Here is a 22,935-nt window from a genome sequence, read left to right on the forward strand (position 1 = left end):
ACCACCATCACCACCCTCACCACCCTCACCACCAACACCACCACCACCACCATCACCACCCTCACCACCCTCACCACCATCAGCACCACCACCACTACCACCACCACCATCACCACCACTACCTCCACCACTACCACCACCACCACCACCTCCACCCTCACCACCACCATCACCACCACCACCACCATCACCACCACCACCACCACCACTACCACCACCACCAACACCACCACCACCACCATCACCACCACCACCACTACCACCACCACCAACACCACCACCCTTACCACCCTCACCATCACCACCACCACCACCATCATCACTACCACCACCCTCACCACCACCATCACCACCACCACCACCCTCACCACCACCATCACCACCCTCACCACCCTGACCACCACTACCACCACCATCACCACCACCATCATCACCACCACCACCACCCTCACCACCATCACCACCACCCATCAATCATCAATACAGATGATGTCTCCCGGCCTCACTGGAGCTGAGGAGTCCAAGACCGCCTCCCCCAAACCCCCCTCAGGGGGTCCCCCAGGGGGCTGGGGGGGTCCCCCAGGGGGGGGTCCCCCCGGGAGAGGTCCCCTAGCGGGGGGTCCCCCAGGGGGGGGTCCCCCAGGGGGGGGTCCCCCCGAGACCCCCACCGAGGGACCCCCTAGGCCTGGGGCTGAGGGAGCTGCGAGGCCGTTGGAGACAGCTGGGGGAGAGACAGAGACACGGGGACAGAGACAGAGACACAGAGACACAGAGACACGGGGAGAGAGACAGAGACACGGGGAGAGAGACAGAGACACGGGGGGAGAGACACGGGGACAGAGACACGGGGGGAGAGACAGAGACACGGTGACAGAGACACGGGGACAGAGACACAGAGACACGGGGGGAGAGACACGGGGGGAGAGACACGGGGGGAGAGACAGAGACACAGGGAGAGAGACACGGGGAGAGAGACACGGGGGGAGAGACACGGGGGGAGAGACACGGGGGGAGAGACACGGGGGGAGAGACACGGGGACAGAGACACGGGGGGAGAGACACGGGGGGAGAGACACGGGGGGAGAGACACGGGGGGAGAGACACGGGGACAGAGACACGGGGGGAGAGACACGGGGACAGAGACACGGGGGGAGAGACACGGGGGGAGAGACACAGAGACACGGGGGGAGAGACAAAGACACGGGGGGAGAGACACAGAGACACGGAGGGAGAGACACGGGGGGAGAGACACGGGGGGAGAGACACGGGGGAGAGACACGGGGGGAGAGACACGGGGGGAGAGACACGGGGGGAGAGACACAGAGACACGGGGGGAGAGACAGAGACACGGGGGGAGAGAGACACGGGGGGAGAGACACGGGGGGAGAGACACGGGGGGAGAGACACGGGGGGAGAGACACGGGGAGAGAGACACGGGGAGAGAGACACGGGGGGAGAGACACGGGGGGAGAGACACGGGGAGAGAGACACGGGGGGAGAGACACGGGGGGAGAGACACGGGGGGAGAGACACGGGGGGAGAGACACGGGGGGAGAGACACGGGGCGAGAGACACGGGGACAGAGACACGGGGGGAGAGACACGGGTGGAGAGACACGGGGGGAGAGACACGGGGGGAGAGACACGGGGGGAGAGACACAGAGACACGGGGGAGAGACACGGGGCGAGAGACACGGGGAGAGAGACACGGGGGGAGAGACACGGGGGGAGAGACACGGGGCGAGAGACACGGGGGCAGAGATACGGGGGGAGAGACACGGGGGAGAGACACGGGGGGAGAGACACGGGGGGAGAGACACGGGGGGAGAGACACGGGGGGAGAGACACGGGGGGAGAGACACGGGGAGAGAGACACGGGGGGAGAGACACGGGGGGAGAGACACGGGGGGAGAGACACGGGGGGAGAGACACGGGGGGAGAGACACGGGGGGAGAGACAGAGACACGGGGGGAGAGACACGGGGACAGAGACACGGGGGGAGAGACACGGGGACAGAGACACGGGGACAGAGACACGGGGGGAGAGACACGGGGACAGAGACACAGGGACAGAGACACGGGGACAGAGACACGGGGAGAAACAGAGACACGGGGGGGAGAGATGTCGATACACCAGCAGAGAGGGAGGGAGAGACAGGGGGAGAAGGAATCATTATTAGCACACACACAGACACAAACACACAGACAGACACACACACAGACACACACACACAGACACACACACAGACACACACACAGACACACACACAGACACACACACAGACAGAAACACACACACACACAGACACACACAGACACAGAAACAGACAGATACACACACAGACACACACACACAGACACACACACACCGCCTAATGCCCTGGGGGCACATTGATGTGTGTAGTAGTGCCCTAGGGGCACGCTGTGTGTAGTAGTGCCCTGGGGGCACGCTGTGTGTAGTAGTGCCCTGGGGGCACGCTGTGTGTAGTAGTGCCCTAGGGGCACGTTGATGTGTAGTAGTGCCCTGGGGGCACGCTGTGTGTAGTAGTGCCCTGGGGGCATGCTGCTGTGTAGTAGTGCCCTGGGGGCACGCTGCTGTGTAGTAGTGCCCTGGGGGCACGCTGTGTGTAGTAGTGCCCTGGGGGCATGCTGCTGTGTAGTAGTGCCCTGGGGGCACGCTGTGTGTAGTAGTGCCCTAGGGGCATGCTGTGTGTAGTAGTGCCCTGGGGGCACGCTGTGTGTAGTAGTCCCCTAGGGGCATGCTGCTGTGTAGTAGTGCCCTAGGGGCATGCTGTGTGTAGTAGTGCCCTGGGGGCACGCTGTGTGTAGTAGTGCCCTGGGGGCACGCTGTGTGTAGCAGTGCCCTAGGGGCACGCTGTGTGTAGTAGTGCCCTGGGGGCATGCTGCTGTGTAGTAGTGCCCTAGGGGCACGCTGCTGTGTAGTAGTGCCCTGGGGGCACGCTGTGTGTAGTAGTGCCCTCGGGGCACGCTGTGTGTAGTAGTGCCCTAGGGGCACGTTGATGTGTAGTAGTGCCCTAGGGGCACTCTGTGAGTAGTAGTGCCCTAGGGGCACGCTGTGTGTAGTAGTGCCCTGGTGGCACGCTGTGTGTAGTAGTGCCCTAGGGGCACGTTGATGTGTAGTAGTGCCCTAGGGGCATGCTGTGTGTAGTAGTGCCCTAGGGGCACGTTGTGTGTAGTAGTGCCCTAGGGGCATGCTGTGTGTAGTAGTGCCCTGGGGGCACGCTGTGTGTAGTAGTGCCCTGGGGGCACGTTGATGTGTAGTAGTGCCCTGGGGGCACGTTGCTGTGTAGTAGTGCCCTGGGGGCACGTTGATGTGTAGTAGTGCCCTGGGGGCATGCTGCTGTGTAGTAGTGCCCTAGGGGCACGCTGTGTGTAGTAGTGCCCTAGGGGCACGCTGTGTGTAGTAGTGCCCTAGGGGCATGCTGCTGTGTAGTAGTGCCCTGGGGGCACGTTGATGTGTAGTAGTGCCCTGGGGGCACGCTGTGTGTAGTAGTGCCCTAGGGGCACGCTGTGTGTAGTAGTGCCCTGGGGGCACGTTGATGTGTGGTAGCGCCCTAGGGGCACGTTGATGTGTGGTAGCGCCCTAGGGGCACGTTGATGTGTAGTAGTGCCCTGGGGGCACGCTGTGTGTAGTAGTGCCCTAGGGGCATGCTGTGTGTAGTAGTGCCCTAGGGGCATGCTGTGTGTAGTAGTGCCCTGGGGGCACGCTGTGTGTAGTAGTGCCCTGGGGGCACGCTGTGTGTAGTAGTGCCCTGGGCGCATGCTGTGTGTAGTAGTGCCCTGGGGGCACGCTGTGTGTAGTAGTGCCCTGGGGGCACGCTGTGTGTAGTAGTGCCCTGGGGGCATACTGTGTGTAGTAGTGACCTGGGGGCACGCTGTGTGTAGTAGTGCCCTGGGGGCATGCTGTGTGTAGTAGTGCCCTGGGGGCACGCTGTGTGTAGTAGTGCCCTGGGGGCACGCTGTGTGTAGTAGTGCCCTGGGGGCACGCTGTGTGTAGTAGTGCCCTAGGGGCATGCTGTGTGTAGTAGTGCCCTGGGGGCACGCTGTGTGTAGTAGTGACCTGGGGGCACGCTGTGTGTAGTAGTGCCCTGGGGGCACGCTGTGTGTAGTAGTGCCCTGGGGGCACGCTGTGTGTAGCAGTGCCCTAGGGGCACGCTGTGTGTAGTAGTGCCCTGGGGGCACGCTGTGTGTAGTAGTGCCCTAGGGGCATGCTGCTGTGTAGTAGTGCCCTGGGGGCACGCTGTGTGTAGTAGTGCCCTGGGGGCACGCTGTGTGTAGTAGTGCCCTGGGGGCACGTTGATGTGTAGTAGTGCCCTGGGGGCACGTTGATGTGTAGTAGTGCCCTGGGGGCACGCTGTGTGTAGTAGTGCCCTGGGGGCACGTTGATGTGTAGTAGTGCCCTAGGGGCACGCTGTGTGTAGTAGTGCCCTGGGGGCACACTGTGTGTAGTAGTGCCCTGGGGGCACGCTCTGTGTAGTAGTGCCCTGGGGGCATGCTGTGTGTAGTAGTGCCCTGGGGGCACGTTGATGTGTAGTAGTGCCCTGGGGGCACGTTGATGTGTAGTAGTGCCCTGGGGGCACGCTGTGTGTAGTAGTGCCCTGGGGGCACGTTGTGTGTAGTAGTGCCCTGGGGGCACGCTGTGTGTAGTAGTGCCCTGGGGGCATGCTGTGTGTAGTAGTGCCCTGGGGGCACGTTGATGTGTAGTAGTGCCCTGGGGGCACGTTGTGTGTAGTAGTGCCCTGGGGGCACGCTGTGTGTAGTAGTGCCCTGGGGGCATGCTGTGTGTAGTAGTGCCCTGGGGGCACGTTGATGTGTAGTAGTGCCCTGGGGGCATGCTGTGTGTAGTAGTGCCCTGGGGGCACGTTGATGTGTAGTAGTGCCCTGGGGGCACGTTGATGTGTAGTAGTGCCCTGGGGGCACGCTGTGTGTAGTAGTGCCCTGGGGGCACGCTGTGTGTAGTAGTGCCCTGGGGGCATGCTGTGTGTAGTAGTGCCCTGGGGGCACGTTGATGTGTAGTAGTGCCCTGGGGGCATGCTGTGTGTAGTAGTGCCCTGGGGGCATGCTGTGTGTAGTAGTGCCCTGGGGGCACGTTGTGTGTAGTAGTGCCCTGGGGTCATGCTGTGTGTAGTAGTGCCCTGGGGGTACGCTGTGTGTAGTAGTGCCCTGGGGGCACGCTGTGTGTAGTAGTGCCCTGGGGGCATGCTGTGTGTAGTAGTGCCCTGGGGGCACGCTGTGTGTAGTAGTGCCCTAGGGGCACGTTGTGTGTAGTAGTGCCCTGGGGGCACGCTGTGTGTAGTAGTGCCCTGGGGGCACGCTGTGTAGTAGTGCCCTAGGGGCACGTTGTGTGTAGTAGTGCCCTGGGGGCATGCTGTGTGTAGTAGTGCCCTGGGGGCACGCTGTGTGTAGTAGTGCCCTAGGGGCACGTTGTGTGTAGTAGTGCACTGGGGGCACGCTGTGTGTAGTAGTGCCCTGGGGGCACGCTGTGTGTAGTAGTGCCCTGGGGTCATGCTGTGTGTAGTAGTGCCCTGGGGGCACGCTGTGTGTAGTAGTGCCCTGGGGGCACGCTGTGTAGTAGTGCCCTGGGGGCACGCTGTGTGTAGTAGTGCCCTAGGGGCACGCTGTGTGTAGTAGTGCACTGGGGGCACGCTGTGTGTAGTAGTGCCCTGGGGGCACGCTGTGTGTAGTAGTGCCCTAGGGGCACGCTGTGTGTAGTAGTGCCCTAGGGGCATGCTGCTGTGTAGTAGTGCCCTAGGGGCACGTTGATGTGTAGTAGTGCCCTAGGGGCATGCTGCTGTGTAGTAGTGCCCTAGGGGCATGCTGCTGTGTAGTAGTGCCCTAGGGGCACGTTGTGTGTAGTAGTGCCCTAGGGGCATGCTGCTGTGTAGTAGTGCCCTAGGGGCACGTTGATGTGTAGTAGTGCCCTAGGGGCACGCGGTGTGTAGTAGTGCCCTAGGGGCACGCGGTGTGTAGTAGTGCCCTAGGGGCACGCTGTGTGTAGTAGTGCGCTAGGGGCATGCTGTGTGTAGTAGTGCCCTAGGGGCATGTTGATGTGTAGTAGTGCCCTGGGGGCACGCTGTGTGTAGTAGTGCCCTAGGGGCACGCTGTGTGTAGTAGTGCCCTGGGGGCACGCGGTGTGTAGTAGTGCCCTGGGGGCACGCTGTGTGTAGTAGTGCCCTGGGGGCACGTTGATGTGTAGTAGTGCCCTGGGGGCACGCTGTGTGTAGTAGTGCCCTAGGGGCATGCTGTGTGTAGTAGTGCCCTGGGGGCACGCTGTGTGTAGTAGTGCCCTGGGGGCACGTTGATGTGTAGTAGTGCCCTGGGGGCACGCTGTGTGTAGTAGTGCCCTGGGGGCACGCTGTGTAGTAGTGCCCTGGGGGCATGCTGTGTGTAGTAGTGCCCTAGGGGCACGCTGTGTGTAGTAGTGCCCTAGGGGCATGCTGTGTGTAGTAGTGCCCTAGGGGCACGCTGTGTGTAGTAGTGCGCTAGGGGCATGCTGTGTGTAGTAGTGCCCTAGGGGCATGTTGATGTGTAGTAGTGCCCTGGGGGCACGTTGTGTGTAGTAGTGCCCTGGGGGCACGCTGTGTGTAGTAGTGCCCTAGGGGCACGCTGTGTGTAGTAGTGCCCTGGGGGCATGCTGTGTAGTAGTGCCCTAGGGGCACGCTTTGTGTAGTAGTGCCCTAGGGGCACGCTGTGTGTAGTAGTGCCCTGGGGGCACGCTGTGTGTAGTAGTGCCCTGGGGGCACGTTGCTGTGTAGTAGTGCCCTGGGGGCACGTTGCTGTGTAGTAGTGCCCTGGGGGCACGCTGTGTGTAGTAGTGCCCTGGGGGCACGTTGACGTGTAGTAGTGCCCTGGGGGCACGCTGTGTGTAGTAGTGCCCTGGGGGCACGCTGTGTGTAGTAGTGCCCTGGAGGCATGCTGTGTGTAGTAGTGCCCTGGGGGCACGCTGTGTGTAGTAGTGCCCTGGGGGCACGCTGTGTGTAGTAGTGCCCTGGGGGCACGTTGTGTGTAGTAGTGCCCTGGGGGCATGCTGTGTGTAGTAGTGCCCTGGGGGCACGCTGTGTGTAGTAGTGCCCTAGGGGCACGTTGATGTGTAGTAGTGCCCTGGGGGCACGCTGTGTAGTAGTGCCCTAGGGGCACGCTGTGTGTAGTAGTGCCCTAGGGGCATGCTGTGTGTAGTAGTGCCCTAGGGGCACGCTGTGTGTAGTAGTGCCCTGGGGGCATACTGTGTGTATTAGTGCCCTGGGGGCACGTTGATGTGTAGTAGTGCCCTAGGGGCACGCTGTGTGTAGTAGTGCCCTAGGGGCACGCTGTGTGTAGTAGTGCCCTGGGGGCATGCTGCTGTGTAGTAGTGCCCTAGGGGCACGCTGTGTGTAGTAGTGCCCTAGGGGCACGCTGTGTGTAGTAGTGCCCTGGAGGCACGTTGATGTGTAGTAGTGCCCTGGGGGCACGTTGATGTGTAGTAGTGCCCTGGGGGCACGCTGTGTGTAGTAGTGCCCTGGGGGCACGCTGTGTGTAGTAGTGCCCTGGGGGCACGTTGATGTGTAGTAGTGCCCTAGGGGCACGCTGTGTGTAGTAGTGCACTAGGGGCACGCTGTGTGTAGTAGTGCCCTGGGGGCACTCTGTGTGTAGTAGTGCCCTAGGGGCACGCTGTGTAGTAGTGCCCTGGGGGCACGTTGATGTGTAGTAGTGCCCTGGGGGCACGTTGATGTGTAGTAGTGCCCTGGGGGCACGCTGTGTGTAGTAGTGCCCTGGGGGCACTCTGTGTGTAGTAGTGCCCTGGGGGCACGCTGTGTGTAGTAGTGCCCTGGGGGCACGCTGTGTGTAGTAGTGCCCTGGGGGCACGTTGATGTGTAGTAGTGCCCTGGGGGCACGCTGTGTGTAGTAGTGCCCTGGGGGCACGCTGTGTGTAGTAGTGCCCTAGGGGCACGCTGTGTGTAGTAGTGCCCTGGGGGCACGCTGTGTGTAGTAGTGCCCTGGGGGCATGCTGTGTGTAGTAGTGCCCTAGGGGCACGCTGTGTGTAGTAGTACCCTAGGGGCATGCTGCTGTGTAGTAGTGCCCTGGGGGCACGCTGTGTGTAGTAGTGCCCTAGGGGCATGTTGGTGTGTAGTAGTGCCCTGGGGGCACGCTGTGTGTAGTAGTGCCCTGGGGGCATGCTGTGTGTAGTAGTGCCCTAGGGGCACGCTGTGTGTAGTAGTGCCCTGGGGGCACGCTGTGTGTAGTAGTGCCCTGGGGGCATGCTGTGTGTAGTAGTGCCCTAGGGGCACGCTGTGTGTAGTAGTGCCCTAGGGGCATGCTGTGTGTAGTAGTGCCCTGGGGGCACGCTGTGTGTAGTAGTGCCCTAGGGGCACGCTGTGTGTAGTAGTGCCCTAGGGGCACGCTGTGTGTAGTAGTGCCCTGGGGGCACTCTGTGTGTAGTAGTGCCCTGGGGGCATGCTGTGTGTAGTAGTGCCCTGGGGGCACGCTGCTGTGTAGTAGTGCCCTGGGGGCACGTTGATGTGTAGTAGTGCCCTGGGGGCACGCTGTGTGTAGTAGTGCCCTGGGGGCATGCTGCTGTGTAGTAGTGCCCTAGGGGCACGCTGTGTGTAGTAGTGCCCTGGGGGCACGCTGTGTGTAGTAGTGCCCTGGGGGCACGTTGATGTGTAGTAGTGCCCTGGGGGCACGTTGATGTGTAGTAGTGCCCTAGGGGCATGCTGTGTGTAGTAGTGCCCTAGGGGCACGCGGTGTGTAGTAGTGCCCTGGGGGCACGTTGATGTGTAGTAGTGCCCTAGGGGCACGCTGTGTGTAGTAGTGCCCTAGGGGCACGCGGTGTGTAGTAGTGCCCTAGGGGCACGCTGTGTGTAGTAGTGCCCTAGGGGCATGCTGTGTGTAGTAGTGCCCTGGGGGCACGCTGCTGTGTAGTAGTGCCCTGGGGGCACGCTGTGTGTAGTAGTGCCCTAGGGGCATGCTGTGTGTAGTAGTGCCCTGGGGGCACGCTGCTGTGTAGTAGTGTCCTAGGGGCATGCTGCTGTGTAGTAGTGCCCTGGGGGCACTCTGTGTGTAGTAGTGCCCTGGGGGCATACTGTGTGTAGTAGTGCCCTGGGGGCATACTGCTGTGTAGTAGTGCCCTGGGGGCATACTGCTGTGTAGTAGTGCCCTGGGGGCATGGACCCACCTGCAGCGTAGGGCCCTGGGGGCATACTGCTGTAGTTGACGAGGGTGGGCTGCTGTTGTTGTTGTTGTTGATGTTGTTGTTGTTGCTGTTGTTGTTGTTGCTGTTGTTGTTGTTGTTGCCTGAGGGTGCCCCCCACCACAGCTGCCGAACTGCCGCGTTGGGGGGGGGCCAAGGGAGCCGTGGGGTGGCCCTGGATGGGGGAGGGGGGAGGGGGGGGGAGGGGGGGAAAGGGGGGGAGGTGGAGGAGACACGTGGTGTGTGTGACACGTGGTGTGACACGTGGTGTGACACGTGGTGTGTGTGACACGTGGTGTGTGTGTGTGTGACACGTGGTGTGTGTGTGTGACACGTGGTGTGACACGTGGTGTGTGTGTGTGTGACACGTGGTGTGACACGTGGTGTGACACGTGGTGTGACACGTGGTTTGTGTGACACGTGGTTTGTGACACGTGGTGTGTGACACGTGGTGTGACACGTGGTGTGACACGTGGTGTGACACGGGGTGTGACACGTGGTGTGACACGTGGTGTGACACGTGGTGTGTGTGACACGTGGTGTGTGTGACACGTGGTGTGTGTGTGTGTGACACGTGGTGTGACACGTGGTGTGTGTGTGACACGTGGTGTGACACGTGGTGTGACACGTGGTGTGACACGTGGTTTGTGTGACACGTGGTTTGTGACACGTGGTGTGTGACACGTGGTGTGTGACACGTGGTGTGACACGTGGTGTGACACGTGGTGTGACACGTGGTGTGACACGTGGTGTGTGTGACACGTGGTGTGACACGTGGTGTGTGTGACACGTGGTGTGACACGTGGTATGTGTGTGTGTGACACGTGGTGTGTGTGTGACACGTGGTGTGACACGTGGTGTGTGTGACACGTGGTGTGTGTGTGTGACACGTGGTGTGTGTGTGTGACACGTGGTGTGTGTGACACGTGGTGTGACACGTGGTGTGACACGTGGTGTGTGAGTGACACGTGGTGTGTGTGTGACACGTGGTGTGTGTGACACGTGGTGTGTGTGTGACACGTGGTGTGACACATGGTGTGTGTGTGTGTGTGTGACACGTGGTGTGTGTGACACGTGGTGTGTGTGTGTGATACGTGGTGTGTGTGACACGTGGTGTGTGTGACACGTGGTGTGTGTGACTTGTGGTGTGTGTGACACGTGGTGTGTGACACGTGGTGTGTGTGACACGTGGTGTGTGTGTGTGACACGTGGTGTGTGTGACACGTGGTGTGTGTGACACGTGGTGTGTGTGTGTGACACGTGGTGTGTGTGACACGTGGTGTGTGTGTGACACGTGGTGTGTGTGACACGTGGTGTGTGTGACACGTGGTGTGTGTGACTTGTGGTGTGTGTGACACGTGGTGTGTGACACGTGGTGTGTGTGACACGTGGTGTGTGTGTGACACGTGGTGTGTGTGACACGTGGTGTGTGTGACACGTGGTGTGTGTGTGACACGTGGTGTGTGTGACACGTGGTGTGTGTGTGACTTGTGGTGTGTGTGTGACACGTGGTGTGTGTGACACGTGGGGTGTGTGTGTGTGACACGTGGTGTGTGTGTGACACGTGGTGTGTGTGTGTGACACGTGGTGTGGTGTGACACGTGGTGTGTGTGACACGTGGTGTGGTGTGACACGTGGTGTGTGTGACACGTGGTGTGTGTGTGTGTGACACGTGGTGTGTGTGACACGTGGTGTGTGTGTGTGTGACACGTGGTGTGTGTGACACGTGGTGTGTGTGTGACACGTGGGGTGCTTGTTAACGAATGTTACAGCACCCTGGCCCGTGCCACCCACCCCGCCCGTGCCACCCATCCCACCCACCCCACCCATCCCACCCGTGCCACCCACCCCACCCGTGCCACCCACACCACCCGTGCCATCCCACCCGTGCCACCCACTCCACCCGTGCCACCCACACCACCCGTGCCACCCACCCCACTCGTGCCACCCACCCCACCCACCCCACCCACACCACCCGTGCCACCCACCCAACCCGTGCCACCCCCACCCACCTCAGCAGTGCGGCTAGCGAGTCGACTGAGGATGCTCCTCTCTGACATTTGCAGCCGAGTGGCCACGGCGGGGACACGGGAGAGCGAGGCCGGCAGACGGGCGACGTCAGCCTTCATGTCGCCCAGGAGCTCCTCCAGTTGGTTCAGGACTGTGCCGCGAAACGTCTGGTTAGTCACCCACCCACTCGCCCACTCGCTCACCCACTCAGCCAGTCACTCAGTCAGTCACCCACTCGCCCACTCGCTCACTCACTCAGTCAATCACTCACTCAGTCACTCACTCAGTCAGCCACCCACTCACCCACTCACTCACCCACTCACTCACTCAGTCACTCACTCACCCACTCACTCACTCACCCACTGACCCACTCACTCACTCACCCACTCACTCACTCACCCACTCACTCACCCACTCGCTCACTCACTCAGTCAATCACTCACTCAGTCACCCACTCACTCACTCACCCACTCACCCACCCACTCACCCACTCACTCACCCACTCACTCACTCACCCACTCGCTCACTCAGCCACTCACTCAGTCACTCACTCACCCACTCACCCACTGACCCACTCACTCACCCACTCACCCACTCACTCAGTGACTCACCCACTCACTCACCCACTCACCCACTCACTCACTCACTCACCCACTCACTCACTCACAAATACACCACCATCACCAGCTCGTCACTCACTCACCACCTCATCGTATCTCCCTGCATATCCGAGTGTCTCCCCGTGTCTCTCCCCGTGTCTCCCCGTGTCTCCCAGTGTCTCCCCGTGTCTCCCCGTGTCTGTCTCCCAGCGTCTACCCCGTGTCTCCCCGTGTCTCCCCGTGTCTGTCTCCCAGCGTCTACCCCGTGTCTCCCCGTGTCTCCCCGTGTCTCCCCGTGTCTCCCCCGTGTCTCCCCGTGTCTGTCTCCCAGCGTCTACCCCGTGTCTCCCCGTGTCTCCCCGTGTCTGTCTCCCAGCGTCTACCCCGTGTCTCCCCGTGTCTCCCCGTGTCTCCCCGTGTCTCCCCCGTGTCTCTCCCCGTGTCTCCCCGTGTCTCCCAGTGTCTCCCCGTGTCTCCCCGTGTCTCCCCCGTGTCTCCCCGTGTCTGTCTCCCAGCGTCTACCCCGTGTCTCCCCGTGTCTCCCCGTGTCTGTCTCCCAGCGTCTACCCCGTGTCTCCCCGTGTCTCCCCGTGTCTCCCCGTGTCTCCCCGTGTCTCCCCCGTGTCTCTCCCCGTGTCTCCCCGTGTCTCCCAGTGTCTCCCCGTGTCTCCCAGTGTCTCCCAGTGTCTCCCAGTGTCTCCCCGTGTCTCCCCATGTCTGTCTCCCAGCGTCTACCCCGTGTCTCCCCGTGTCTCCCCGTGTCTCCCCGTGTCTCCCCCGTGTCTCTCCCCGTGTCTCCCCGTGTCTCCCCATGTCTCCCCGTGTCTCCCAGTGTCTCCCCGTGTCTCCCAGTGTCTCCCCGTGTCTCCCCGTGTCCCCCAGTGTCTCCCCGTGTCCCCCCGTGTCCCCCAGTGTCTCCACGTGTCTCCCCGTGTCTCCCAGTGTCTCCCCGTGTCTCCCCGTGTCTCCCCGTGTCTCCCAGTGTCTCCCCGTGTCTCCCCGTGTCTCCCCCGTGTCTCCCCGTGTCTCCCCGTGTCTCCCAGTCTCTCCCCGTGTCTCCCCAGCGTCTCCCCCCGTGTCTCCCCGTGTCTCCCAGTGTCTCCCCGTGTCACCCCGTGTCACCCCGTGTCTCCCCATGTCTCCCCGTGTCTCCCCAGCGTCTCCCCCCGTGTCTCTCCCCGTGTCTCCCCGTGTCCCCCAGTGTCTCCCCGTGTCTCCCCGTGTCTCCCCGCGTCTCCCCCGTGTCTCCTCGTGTCTCCCCCGTGTCTCCTCGTGTCTCCCCCGTGTCTCCCCGTGTCTCCCAGTGTCTCCCCGTGTCTCCCAGTGTCTCCCCGTGTCTCCCAGTGTCTCCCCGTGTCTCCCAGTGTCTCCCCGTGTCTCCCAGTGTCTCTCCCCGTGTCTCCCCGTGTCTCCCAGTGTCTCCACGTGTCTCCCCGTGTCCCCCAGTGTCTCCCCGTGTCTCCCTGTGTCTGTCTCCCAGCGTCTACCCCGTGTCTCCCCGTGTCTCCCCGTGTCTCCCAGTGTCTCCCCGTGTCTCCCAGTGTCTCCCCGTGTCACCCCGTGTCACCCCGTGTCTCCCAGTGTCTCCCAGTGTCACCCCGTGTCACCCCGTGTCTCCCAGTGTCTCCCAGTGTCTCCCAGTGTCTCCCAGTGTCTCCCCGTGTCTCTCCCCGTGTCTCCCAGTGTCTCCCCGTGTCTCTCCCAGTGTCTCCCCGTGTCTCCCCATGTCTCCCCCATGTCTCCCCATGTCTCCCAGTCTCTTCCCATGTCTCCCCGTGTCTCCCAGTCTCTCCCCGTGTCTCCCCGTGTCTCCCAGTCTCTCCCCATGTCTCCCCGTGTCTCCCAGTCTCTCCCCCGTGTCTCCCAATGTCTCCCCAGCGCTGTCTCCCGCCTGCCTACACTTGTGGAGCACGGCGTTGGCCGGCTTATTGCCGGCGACGCCCTCCTTGGCCAGGTGCAGGTGTCTCCCAGTGTCTCCCCGTGTCTCCCAGTGTCTCCCCGTGTCTCCCAGTGTCTCCCCATGTCTCCCCGTGTCTCCCCATGTCTCCCCGTGTCTCCCAGTCTCTCCTCGTGTCTCCCAGTCTCTCCCAAGTCTCTCCCCATGTCTCCCAGTCTCTCCCCATATCTCCCCGTGTCTCCCCATGTCTCCCAGTCTCTCCCCATGTCTCCCAGTGTCTCCCCGTGTCTCCCAATGTCTCCCCCACGTGTCTCCCGCCTGCCTACACTTGTGGAGCACGGCGTTGGCCGGCTTATTGCCGGCGACGCCCTCCTTGGCCAGGTGCAGGTGTCTCCCAGTGTCTCCCCGTGTCTCCCAGTGTCTCCCCGTGTCTCCCAGTGTCTCCCCATGTCTCCCCGTGTCTCCCCATGTCTCCCCGTGTCTCCCAGTCTCTCCTCGTGTCTCCCAGTCTCTCCCAAGTCTCTCCCCATGTCTCCCAGTCTCTCCCCATATCTCCCCGTGTCTCCCCATGTCTCCCAGTCTCTCCCCATGTCTCCCAGTGTCTCCCCGTGTCTCCCAATGTCTCCCCCACGTGTCTCCCGCCTGCCTACACTTGTGGAGCACGGCGTTGGCCGGCTTATTGCCGGCGACGCCCTCCTTGGCCAGGTGCAGGTGGCTCTTCGTGTCTCCCAGTGTCTCCCCATATCTCTCTCCCCGTGTCTCCCCATGTCTCCCAGTCTCTCCCCATGTCTCTCTCCCCATATCTCCCAGTCTCTCCCCATGTCTCCCCGTGTCTCCCAGTGTCTCCCCATGTCTCCCAGTCTCTCCCCATGTCTCTCTCCCCATGTCTCTCTCTCCATATCACCCAGTCTCTCCCCATGTCTCCCAGCGTCTCCCCATGTCTCCCATTGTCTCCCCATGTCTCCCAGTGTCTCCCAGTCTCTCCCCATGTCTCCCAGTCTCTCCCAATGTCTCTCCGTGTCTCCCAGTCTCTCCCAATGTCTCCCAATGTCTCCCAGTCTCTCCCGCCTGCCTACCCTTGTGTAGCACGGCGTTGGCCGGCTTATTGCCGGCGACGCCCTCCTTGGCCAGGTGCAGGTGGCTCTTCGTGTCTCCCCGTGTGTGTCTCCCCCTGTCTCCCAGTCTCTCCCCGTGTCTCCCCATGTCTCCCAGTCTCTCCCCATGTCTCTCTCCCCATGTCTCTCTCCCCATATCTCCCAGTCTCTCCCCATGTCTCCCAGTGTCTCCCAGTGTCTCCCCATGTCTCCCAGTCTCTCCCCATGTCTCTCTCCCCGTGTCTCCCCATGTCTCCCAGTCTCTCCCCGTGTCTCCCCATGTCTCCCAGTCTCTCCCCATGTCTCTCTCCCCGTGTCTCCCCATGTCTCCCAGTCTCTCCCCATGTCTCTCTCCCCATATCTCCCAGTCTCTCCCCATGTCTCCCCATATCTCCCAGTCTCTCTCCCCATGTCTCCCCGTGTCTCCCAGTCTCTCCCCGTGTCTCCCAGTGTCTCCCCATATCTCCCAGTCTCTCCCCCATGTCTCCCCGTGTCTCCCAGTCTCTCCCCGTGTCTCCCCGTGTCTCCCCGTGTCTCTCCATGTCTCCCAGCGTGTCTCCTAGTCTCTCCCCATGTCTCCCCCATGTCTCTCTCCCAGTCTCTCCCCATGTCTCCCAGTCTCTCCCCATGTCTCCCAGTCTCTCCCCATGTCTCCCCGTGTCTCCCCGTGTCTCCCCGTGTCTCCCAGTCTCTCTCCATGTCTCCCCGTGTCTCCCCGTGTCTCCCAGTCTCTCCCCAGCGCTGTCTCCCGCCAGCCTACCCTTGTGTAGCACGGCGTTGGCCGGCTTATTGCCGGCGACGCCCTCCTTGGCCAGGTGCAGGTGTCACTTCGTGTCTCCCCGTGTCTCCCCGTGTCTCCCAGTGTGTCCCCATGTCTCCCCGTGTCTCCCAATGTCTCCCAGTGTCTCCCGTGTGTGTCTCCCAGTGTCTCCCCGTGTCTCCCAATGTCTCCCAGTCTCTCCCCCATGTCTCCCAATGTCTCCCCATGTCTCTCTCTTTGGCCGGCTTATTGCCGGCGACGCCCTCCTTGGTCAGGTGCAGGTGGCTCTTCGTGTCTCCACGTGTCTCCCAGTGTCTCCCGTGTCTCCCAGCGTCTCCCCGTGTCTCCCAATGTCTCCCAGTGTCTCCCGTGTGTGTCTCCCAGTGTCTCCCCGTGTCTCCCAGTGTCTCCCCATGTCTCTCTCTCCCCGTGTCTCCCCATGTCTCCCCATGTCTCCCAGTCTCTCCCCATGTCTCCCAGTCTCTCTCCGTGTCTCCCAGTGTCTCCCAATGTCTCCCCCACGTGTCTCCCGCCAGCCTACCCTTGTGTAGCACGGCGTTGGCCGGCTTATTGCCGGCGACGCCCTCCTTGGCCAGGTGCAGGTGGCTCTTCGTGTCTCCCCGTGTGTGTCTCCCCATGTCTCCACATGTCTCCCCATGTCTCCCCGTGTCTCCCCATGTCTCCCAGTGTCTCCCCGTGTCTCCCAGTCTCTCCCCATGTCTCCCAGTCTCTCCCCATGTCTCCCAGTCTCTCCCCATGTCTCCCAGTGTCTCCCCGTGTCTCCCAGTCTCTCCCAATGTCTCCCCCACGTGTCTCCCGCCTGCCTACCCTTGTGTAGCACGGCGTTGGCCGGCTTATTGCCGGCGACGCCCTCCTTGGCCAGGTGCAGGTGGCTCTTCGTGTCTCCCCGTGTCTCCCCGTGTCTCCCAATGTCTCCCCATGTCTCCCCATGTCTCCCAGCGTGTCTCCCAGTCTCTCCCCATATCTCCCAGTCTCTCCCCGTGTCTCCCAATGTCTCCCAGTCTCTCCCCATGTCTCCCGTGTGTGTCTCCCAGTGTCTCCCCGTGTCTCCCAGTGTCTCCCCATGTCTCCCCATGTCTCCCCGTGTCTCCCCATGTCTCCCCATGTCTCCCAGTCTCTCCCCGTGTCTCCCCGTGTCTCCCCCCCGTGTCTCCCGCCTGCCTACCCTTGTGTAGCACGGCGTTGGCCGGCTTATTGCCGGCGACGCCCTCCTTGGCCAGGTGCAGGTGGCTCTTCGTGTCTCCCGTGTGTGTCTCCCCGTGTCTCCCAGTGTCTCCCCATGTCTCCCAGTGTCTCCCAGTCTATCCCCGTGTCTCCCAGTCTCTCCCCATGTCTCCCCATGTCTCCCCATGTCTCCCAGTCTCTCCCCGTGTCTCCCCATGTCTCCCCATGTCTCTCTCCCAGTCTCTCCCCATGTCTCCCCATGTCTCCCCATGTCTCCCAGTCTCTCCCCATGTCTCCCAGCGTCTCCCCATGTCTCCCCATGTCTCTCTCCCCATGTCTCTCTCCCCATGTCTCTCTCCCCATGTCTCCCCGTGTCTCCCAGTGTCTCCCAGTCTCTCCCCGTGTCTCCCCCGTGTCTCTCTCCCCGTGTCTCTCCATGCCTCCCAGTCTATCCCCATGTCTCCCAGTCTCTCCCCCATGTCTCCCAATGTCTCCCCCCCGTGTCTCCCGCCTGCCTACCCTTGTGTAGCACGGCGTTGGCCGGCTTATTGCCGGCGACGCCCTCCTTGGCCAGGTGCAGGTGACTCTTCGTGTCTCCCGTGTGTGTCTCCCCATGTCTCCCAGTGTCTCCCAGTCTCTCCCAGTCTCTCCCCATGTCTCCCAGTCTCTCCCAGTCTCTCCCCATGTCTCCCAGTCTCTCCCCATGTCTCTCTCCCCATGTCTTTCTCCCCATATCTCCCAGTCTCTCTCCCCATGTCTCTCTCCCCATATCTCCCAGTCTCTCTCCCCATGTCTCCCCATGTCTCCCAGTCTCTCTCCATGTCTCCCAGTCTCTCCCCATGTCTCTCTCCCCATGTCTCCCAGTCTCTCCCCATGTCTCCCAGTCTCTCCCCATGTCTCTCTCCCCATGTCTCTCTCCCCATATCTCCCAGTCTCTCTCCCCATGTCTCTCTCCCCATATCTCCCAGTCTCTCTCCCCATGTCTCCCCATGTCTCCCAGTCTCTCCCCGTGTCTCCCAGTCTCTCCCCATGTCTCTCTCCCCATGTCTCCCAGTCTCTCCCCATGTCTCCCAGTCTCTCCCCATGTCTCCCAGTCTCTCCCCGTGTCTCCCAGTCTCTCCCCGTGTCTCCCAGTCTCTCCCCGTGTCTCCCAATGTCTCCCCCACGTAGTCTCCCGCCTGCCTACCCTTGTGTAGCACGGCGTTGGCCGGCTTATTGCCGGCGACGCCCTCCTTGGCCAGGTGCAGGTGGCTCTTCGTGTCTCCCCATGTGTGTGTCTCCCCGTGTCTCCCCGTGTCTCCCCGTGTCTCCCAATGTCTCCCCATGTCTCCCAGTGTCTCCCCGTGTCTCCCAGTCTCTCCCCATGTCTCCCAGTGTCTCCCCGTGTCTCCCAGTGTCTCCCCATGTCTCCCAGTGTCTCCCCATGTCTCCCAGTGTCTCCCCATATCTCCCAGTCTCTCCCCGTGTCTCCCAGTGTCTCCCCATGTCTCCCCGTGTCACCCCATGTCTCTCTCTCCATATCTCCCAGTCTCTCTCCCCATGTCTCCCAGTCTCTCCCAGTCTCTCCCCATGTCTCCCAGTCTCTCCCCATATCTCCCAGTCTCTCCCCATATCTCCCAGTCTCTCCCCATGTCTCCCCGTGTCTCCCCCACGTAGTCTCCCGCCTGCCTACCCTTGTGTAGCACGGCGTTGGCCGGCTTATTGCCGGCGACGCCCTCCTTGGCCAGGTGCAGGTGGCTCTTCGTGTCTCCCCGTGTCTCCCCGTGTCTCCCAATGTCTCCCCATGTCTCCCCATGTCTCCCAGCGTGTCTCCCAGTCTCTCCCCATATCTCCCAGTCTCTCCCCGTGTCTCCCAATGTCTCCCAGTCTCTCCCCATGTCTCCCGTGTGTGTCTCCCAGTGTCTCCCCGTGTCTCCCAGTGTCTCCCCATGTCTCCCCGTGTCTCCCCGTGTCTCCCCATGTCTCCCCGTGTCTCCCAGTCTCTCCCGCCTGCCTACCCTTGTGTAGCACGGCGTTGGCCGGCTTATTGCCGGCCACGCCCTCCTTGGCCAGGTGCAGGTGGCTCTTCGTGTCTCCCCGTGTGTGTCTCCCCATGTCTCCCAGTCTCTCCCAGTCTCTCCCAGTCTCTCCCCATGTCTCCCAGTCTCTCCCAGTCTCTCCCCATGTCTCCCAGTGTCTCCCCATGTCTTCCCATGTCTCCCAGTCTCTCCCCGTGTCTCCCAGTCTCTCCCCCACGTAGTCTCCCGCCTGCCTACCCTTGTGTAGCACGGCGTTGGCCGGCTTATTGCCGGCGACGCCCTCCTTGGCCAGGTGCAGGTGGCTCTTCGTGTCTCCCCGTGTCTCCCCGTGTCTCCCAATGTCTCCCCATGTCTCCCCATGTCTCCCAGCGTGTCTCCCAGTCTCTCCCCATATCTCCCAGTCTCTCCCCGTGTCTCCCAATGTCTCCCAGTCTCTCCCCATGTCTCCCGTGTGTGTCTCCCAGTGTCTCCCCATGTCTCCCCATGTCTCCCCATGTCTCCCCGTGTCTCCCCATGTCTCCCCATGTCTCCCAGTCTCTCCCCGTGTCTCCCAATGTCTCCCCCACGTAGTCTCCCGCCTGCCTACCCTTGTGTAGCACGGCGTTGGCCGGCTTATTGCCGGCGACGCCCTCCTTGGCCAGGTGCAGGTGTCTCCCCGTGTCTCCCCATGTCTCTCTCCCCATGTCTCTCTCTCCATATCTCCCAGTCTCTCCCCATTTCTCCCCATGTCTCCCAGTCTCTCCCCATGTCTCCCAGTCTCTCCCCATTTCTCCCAGTCTCTCCCCATTTCTCCCCATGTCTCCCAGTCTCTCCCCATGTCTCCCAGTCTCTCCCCATTTCTCCCCATGTCTCCCAGTCTCTCCCCATGTCTCCCCGTGTCTCCCAGTCTCTCCCGCCTGCCTACCCTTGTGTAGCACGGCGTTGGCCGGCTTATTGCCGGCCACGCCCTCCTTGGCCAGGTGCAGGTGGCTCTCCGCCAGGCACTCGACCTCCGCGAATCGCGCGTTCAGCGCCAGCGACGGGTGGCTCGGGTCCTGGGCCATGTTCAGGTAGGCGGCTCGTCGTAGCTGCTCCTCAATCACCAGGGCCTGCTCCAGCAGCTGGGGGGAGGGGGGAGGGGAGGGGGGAGGGGAGGGGGGGGGGGAGGGAGGGGAGAGGGGGGGGGAGGGGGGGGAGAGGGGGGAGGGAGGGGGGAGGGAGGGGGGGAGGCGTGGGGTGAGAGATGCAAGAGGGTTGTGGTGTCTGTGCCCACCCCACCCGTGCCCCCCACCCACCCACCCACCCGTGCCACCCACCCACCCACCCGTGCCACCCACCCACCCGTGCCACCCACCCGTGCCCTCCCACCAACCCGTGCCACCCACCCACCCGTGCCACCCACCAACCCGTGCCCACCCACCCACCCGTGCCCACCCACCCACCCACCCGTGCCACCCACCCACCCACCCGTGCCACCCACCCACCCACCTTGAATCTGCGTGCGAGGAATTTGTTTTTGATCTCCAGGAAGTTCCCCCGGCCCATCTCGCTGCGGAAGGGCTCGTTGATGAGCGAGTAGCGGCCATCGTTCTGGAGGTCCTGCCAGCGAGCGTAGCCGTGCCTGGGGCAGCAGTGGGGGGCAGCAGTGGGGGGGGGCAGCAGTAGGGGGGGGCAGATGGGGGAGGGGCAGCAGTAGGGGGCAGCAGTAGGGGGCAGCAGTAGGGGGCAGCAGTAGGGGGCAGCAGTGGGGGGCAGCAGTGGGGGGTAGCAGTGGGGGGTAGCAGTAGGGGGCAGCAGTGGGGGGTAGCAGTGGGGGGTAGCAGTAGGGGGTAGCAGTGGGGGGCAGCAGTGGGGGGCAGCAGTGGGGGGGGGCAGCAGTGGGGGGGGGGCAGATGGGGGCAGCAGGGGGAGGGGCAGCAGTAGGGGCAGTAGGGGGAGGGGCAGCAGTGGGGGGCAGCAGTAGGGGGCAGCAGTAGGGGAGGGGCAGCAGTAGGGGGCAGCAGTGGGGGGCAGCAGTGGGGGACAGCAGTGGGGGGCAGCAGTAGGGGAGGGGCAGCAGTGGGGGGCAGCAGTAGGGGCAGCAGGGGGAGGGGCAGCAGTGGGGGGTAGCAGTGGGGGGCAGCAGTAGGGGGCAGCAGTAGGGGAGGGGCAGCAGTAGGGGAGGGGCAGCAGTAGGGGAGGGGCAGCAGTGGGGGGCAGCAGTGGGGGGCAGCAGTGGGAGGCAGCAGTGGGGGGCAGCAGTAGGGGGCAGCAGTGGGGGGCAGCAGTGGGGGGCAGCAGTGGGGGGCAGCAGTAGGAGGAGCAGCAGTAGGGGGCAGCAGTGGGGGGCAGCAGTGGGGGGCAGCAGGGGGAGGGGCAGCAGTAGGGGGCAGCAGTGGGGGGCAGCAGTGGGGGGCAGCAGTAGGGGGCAGCAATAGGGGGCAGCAGTGGGGGGCAGCAGTAGGGGGAGGGGCATCAGTGGGGGGCAGCAGTGGGGGGCAGCAGTGGGGGGGGGCAGCAGTAGGGGGCAGCAGTAGGGGGCAGCAGTAGGGGGCAGCAGTAGGGGGCAGCAGTGGGGGCGGGCAGCAGTAGGGGGCAGCAGTGGGGGGCAGCAGTAGGGGGAGGGGCAGCAGTAGGGGGCAGCAGTAGGGGGCAGCAGTAGGGGGCAGCAGTGGGGGGCAGCAGTAGGGGGCAGCAGTGGGGGGCAGCAGTAGGGGGCAGCAGTAGGGGGCAGCAGTGGGGGGCAGCAGTAGGGGGGGGCAGCAGTAGGGGGCAGCAGTAGGAGAGGGGCAGCAGTGGGGGGCAGCAGTAGGAGGCAGCAGTGGGGGGCAGCAGTAGGGGGGGCAGCAGTAGGGGGAGGGGCAGCAGTAGGGGGCAGCAGTGGGGGGAGGGGCAGCAGTGGGGGGCAGCAGTGGGGGGCAGCAGTGGGGGGCAGCAGTAGGGGGAGGGGCAGCAGTAGGGGGCAGCAGTAGGAGGGGGAGGGGCAGCAGTAGCAGGGGGAGGGGCAGCGCCGGTGGTAGTGGTGGAGTCAAGGAACGCCACTGTGTGTGTGTGTGTACACTGTGTGTGTACACTGTGTGTACACTGTGTGTACACTGTGTGTACACTGTGTGTGTGTACACTGTGTGTACACTGTGTGTGTACACTGTGTGTACACTGTGTGTACACTGTGTGTACACTGTGTGTGTGTACACTGTGTGTACACTGTGTGTGTACACTGTGTGTACACTGTGTGTACACTGTGTGTACACTGTGTGTGTGTGTACACTGTGTGTGTGTGTACACTGTGTGTGACTGTGTGTGTGTGTACACTGTGTGTGTGTGTACACTGTGTGTGTACACTGTGTGTGTACACTGTGTGTGTGTGTACACTGTGTGTGTACACTGTGTGTGTGTGTACACTGTGTGTGTGTGTACACTGTGTGTGTGTGTACACTGTGTGTGTGTGTCTCACTGTGTGTGTACACTGTGTGTGTGTGTACACTGTGTGTGTGTGTGTACACTGTGTGTGTACACTGTGTGTGTGTACACTGTGTGTGTACACTGTGTGTACACTGTGTGTGTGTGTACACTGTGTGTGTGTGTGTACACTGTGTGTGTGTGTACACTGTGTGTGTGTGTACACTGTGTGTGTACACTGTGTGTGTGTGTACACTGTGTGTGTGTTCACTGTGTGTGTGTGTGTACACTGTGTGTGTGTACACTGTGTGTGTGTGTACACTGTGTGTGTACACTGTGTGTGTACACTGTGTGTGTGTACACTGTGTGTGTGTGTACACTGTGTGTGTGTGTCTCACTGTGTGTGTACACTGTGTGTGTGTGTACACTGTGTGTGTGTGTACACTGTGTGTGTGTGTACACTGTGTGTGTACACTGTGTGTGTGTACACTGTGTGTGTACACTGTGTGTACACTGTGTGTGTGTGTACACTGTGTGTGTGTGTACACTGTGTGTGTGTGTACACTGTGTGTGTACACTGTGTGTGTGTGTACACTGTGTGTGTGTTCACTGTGTGTGTGTACACTGTGTGTGTGTACACTGTGTGTGTACACTGTGTGTGTACACTGTGTGTGTGTGTACACTGTGTGTGTACACTGTGTGTGTACACTGTGTGTGTGTGTACACTGTGTGTGTGTGTACACTGTGTGTGTGTGTCTCACTGTGTGTGTACACTGTGTGTGTGTGTACACTGTGTGTGTGTACACTGTGTGTGTACACTGTGTGTGTG

At 62.1% G+C, this 22,935-nt stretch overlaps 1 protein-coding gene across 4 annotated transcripts in view; it reads right to left on the minus strand.

Moving 5' to 3' along the window:
* Positions 1–394: 394 nt before the first annotated feature.
* The window catches only part of LOC142907152 (chromodomain-helicase-DNA-binding protein 3-like), a 45,525-nt gene continuing 22,984 nt past the window's right edge, over positions 395–22,935 (minus strand). For 3 of the 4 annotated variants that reach the window (XM_076056346.1, XM_076056348.1, XM_076056347.1), the window contains exons 5-9: positions 20,217–20,349; positions 19,654–19,849; positions 11,199–11,347; positions 9,172–9,361; positions 422–721 (exon numbers count right to left, since the gene is read on the minus strand). In XM_076056346.1, coding sequence (XP_075912461.1) covers positions 471–721; positions 9,172–9,361; positions 11,199–11,347; positions 19,654–19,849; positions 20,217–20,349 — 919 coding nt within the window. In that variant the 3' untranslated portion in view covers positions 422–470. Of the gene's footprint in view, positions 722–9,171; positions 9,362–11,198; positions 11,348–18,728; positions 19,209–19,653; positions 19,850–20,216; positions 20,350–22,935 lie in introns of those variants that run through there. The other variant, XM_076056345.1, reaches the window with a different exon arrangement.

The sequence above is a fragment of the Petromyzon marinus genome, chromosome 75 (genome assembly GCF_048934315.1).
Source record: "Petromyzon marinus isolate PM22_M1 ecotype Great Lakes invasive population chromosome 75, UKy_Petmar_22M1.pri1.0, whole genome shotgun sequence".
NCBI classification, from domain to species: domain Eukaryota; kingdom Metazoa; phylum Chordata; class Hyperoartia; order Petromyzontiformes; family Petromyzontidae; genus Petromyzon; species Petromyzon marinus.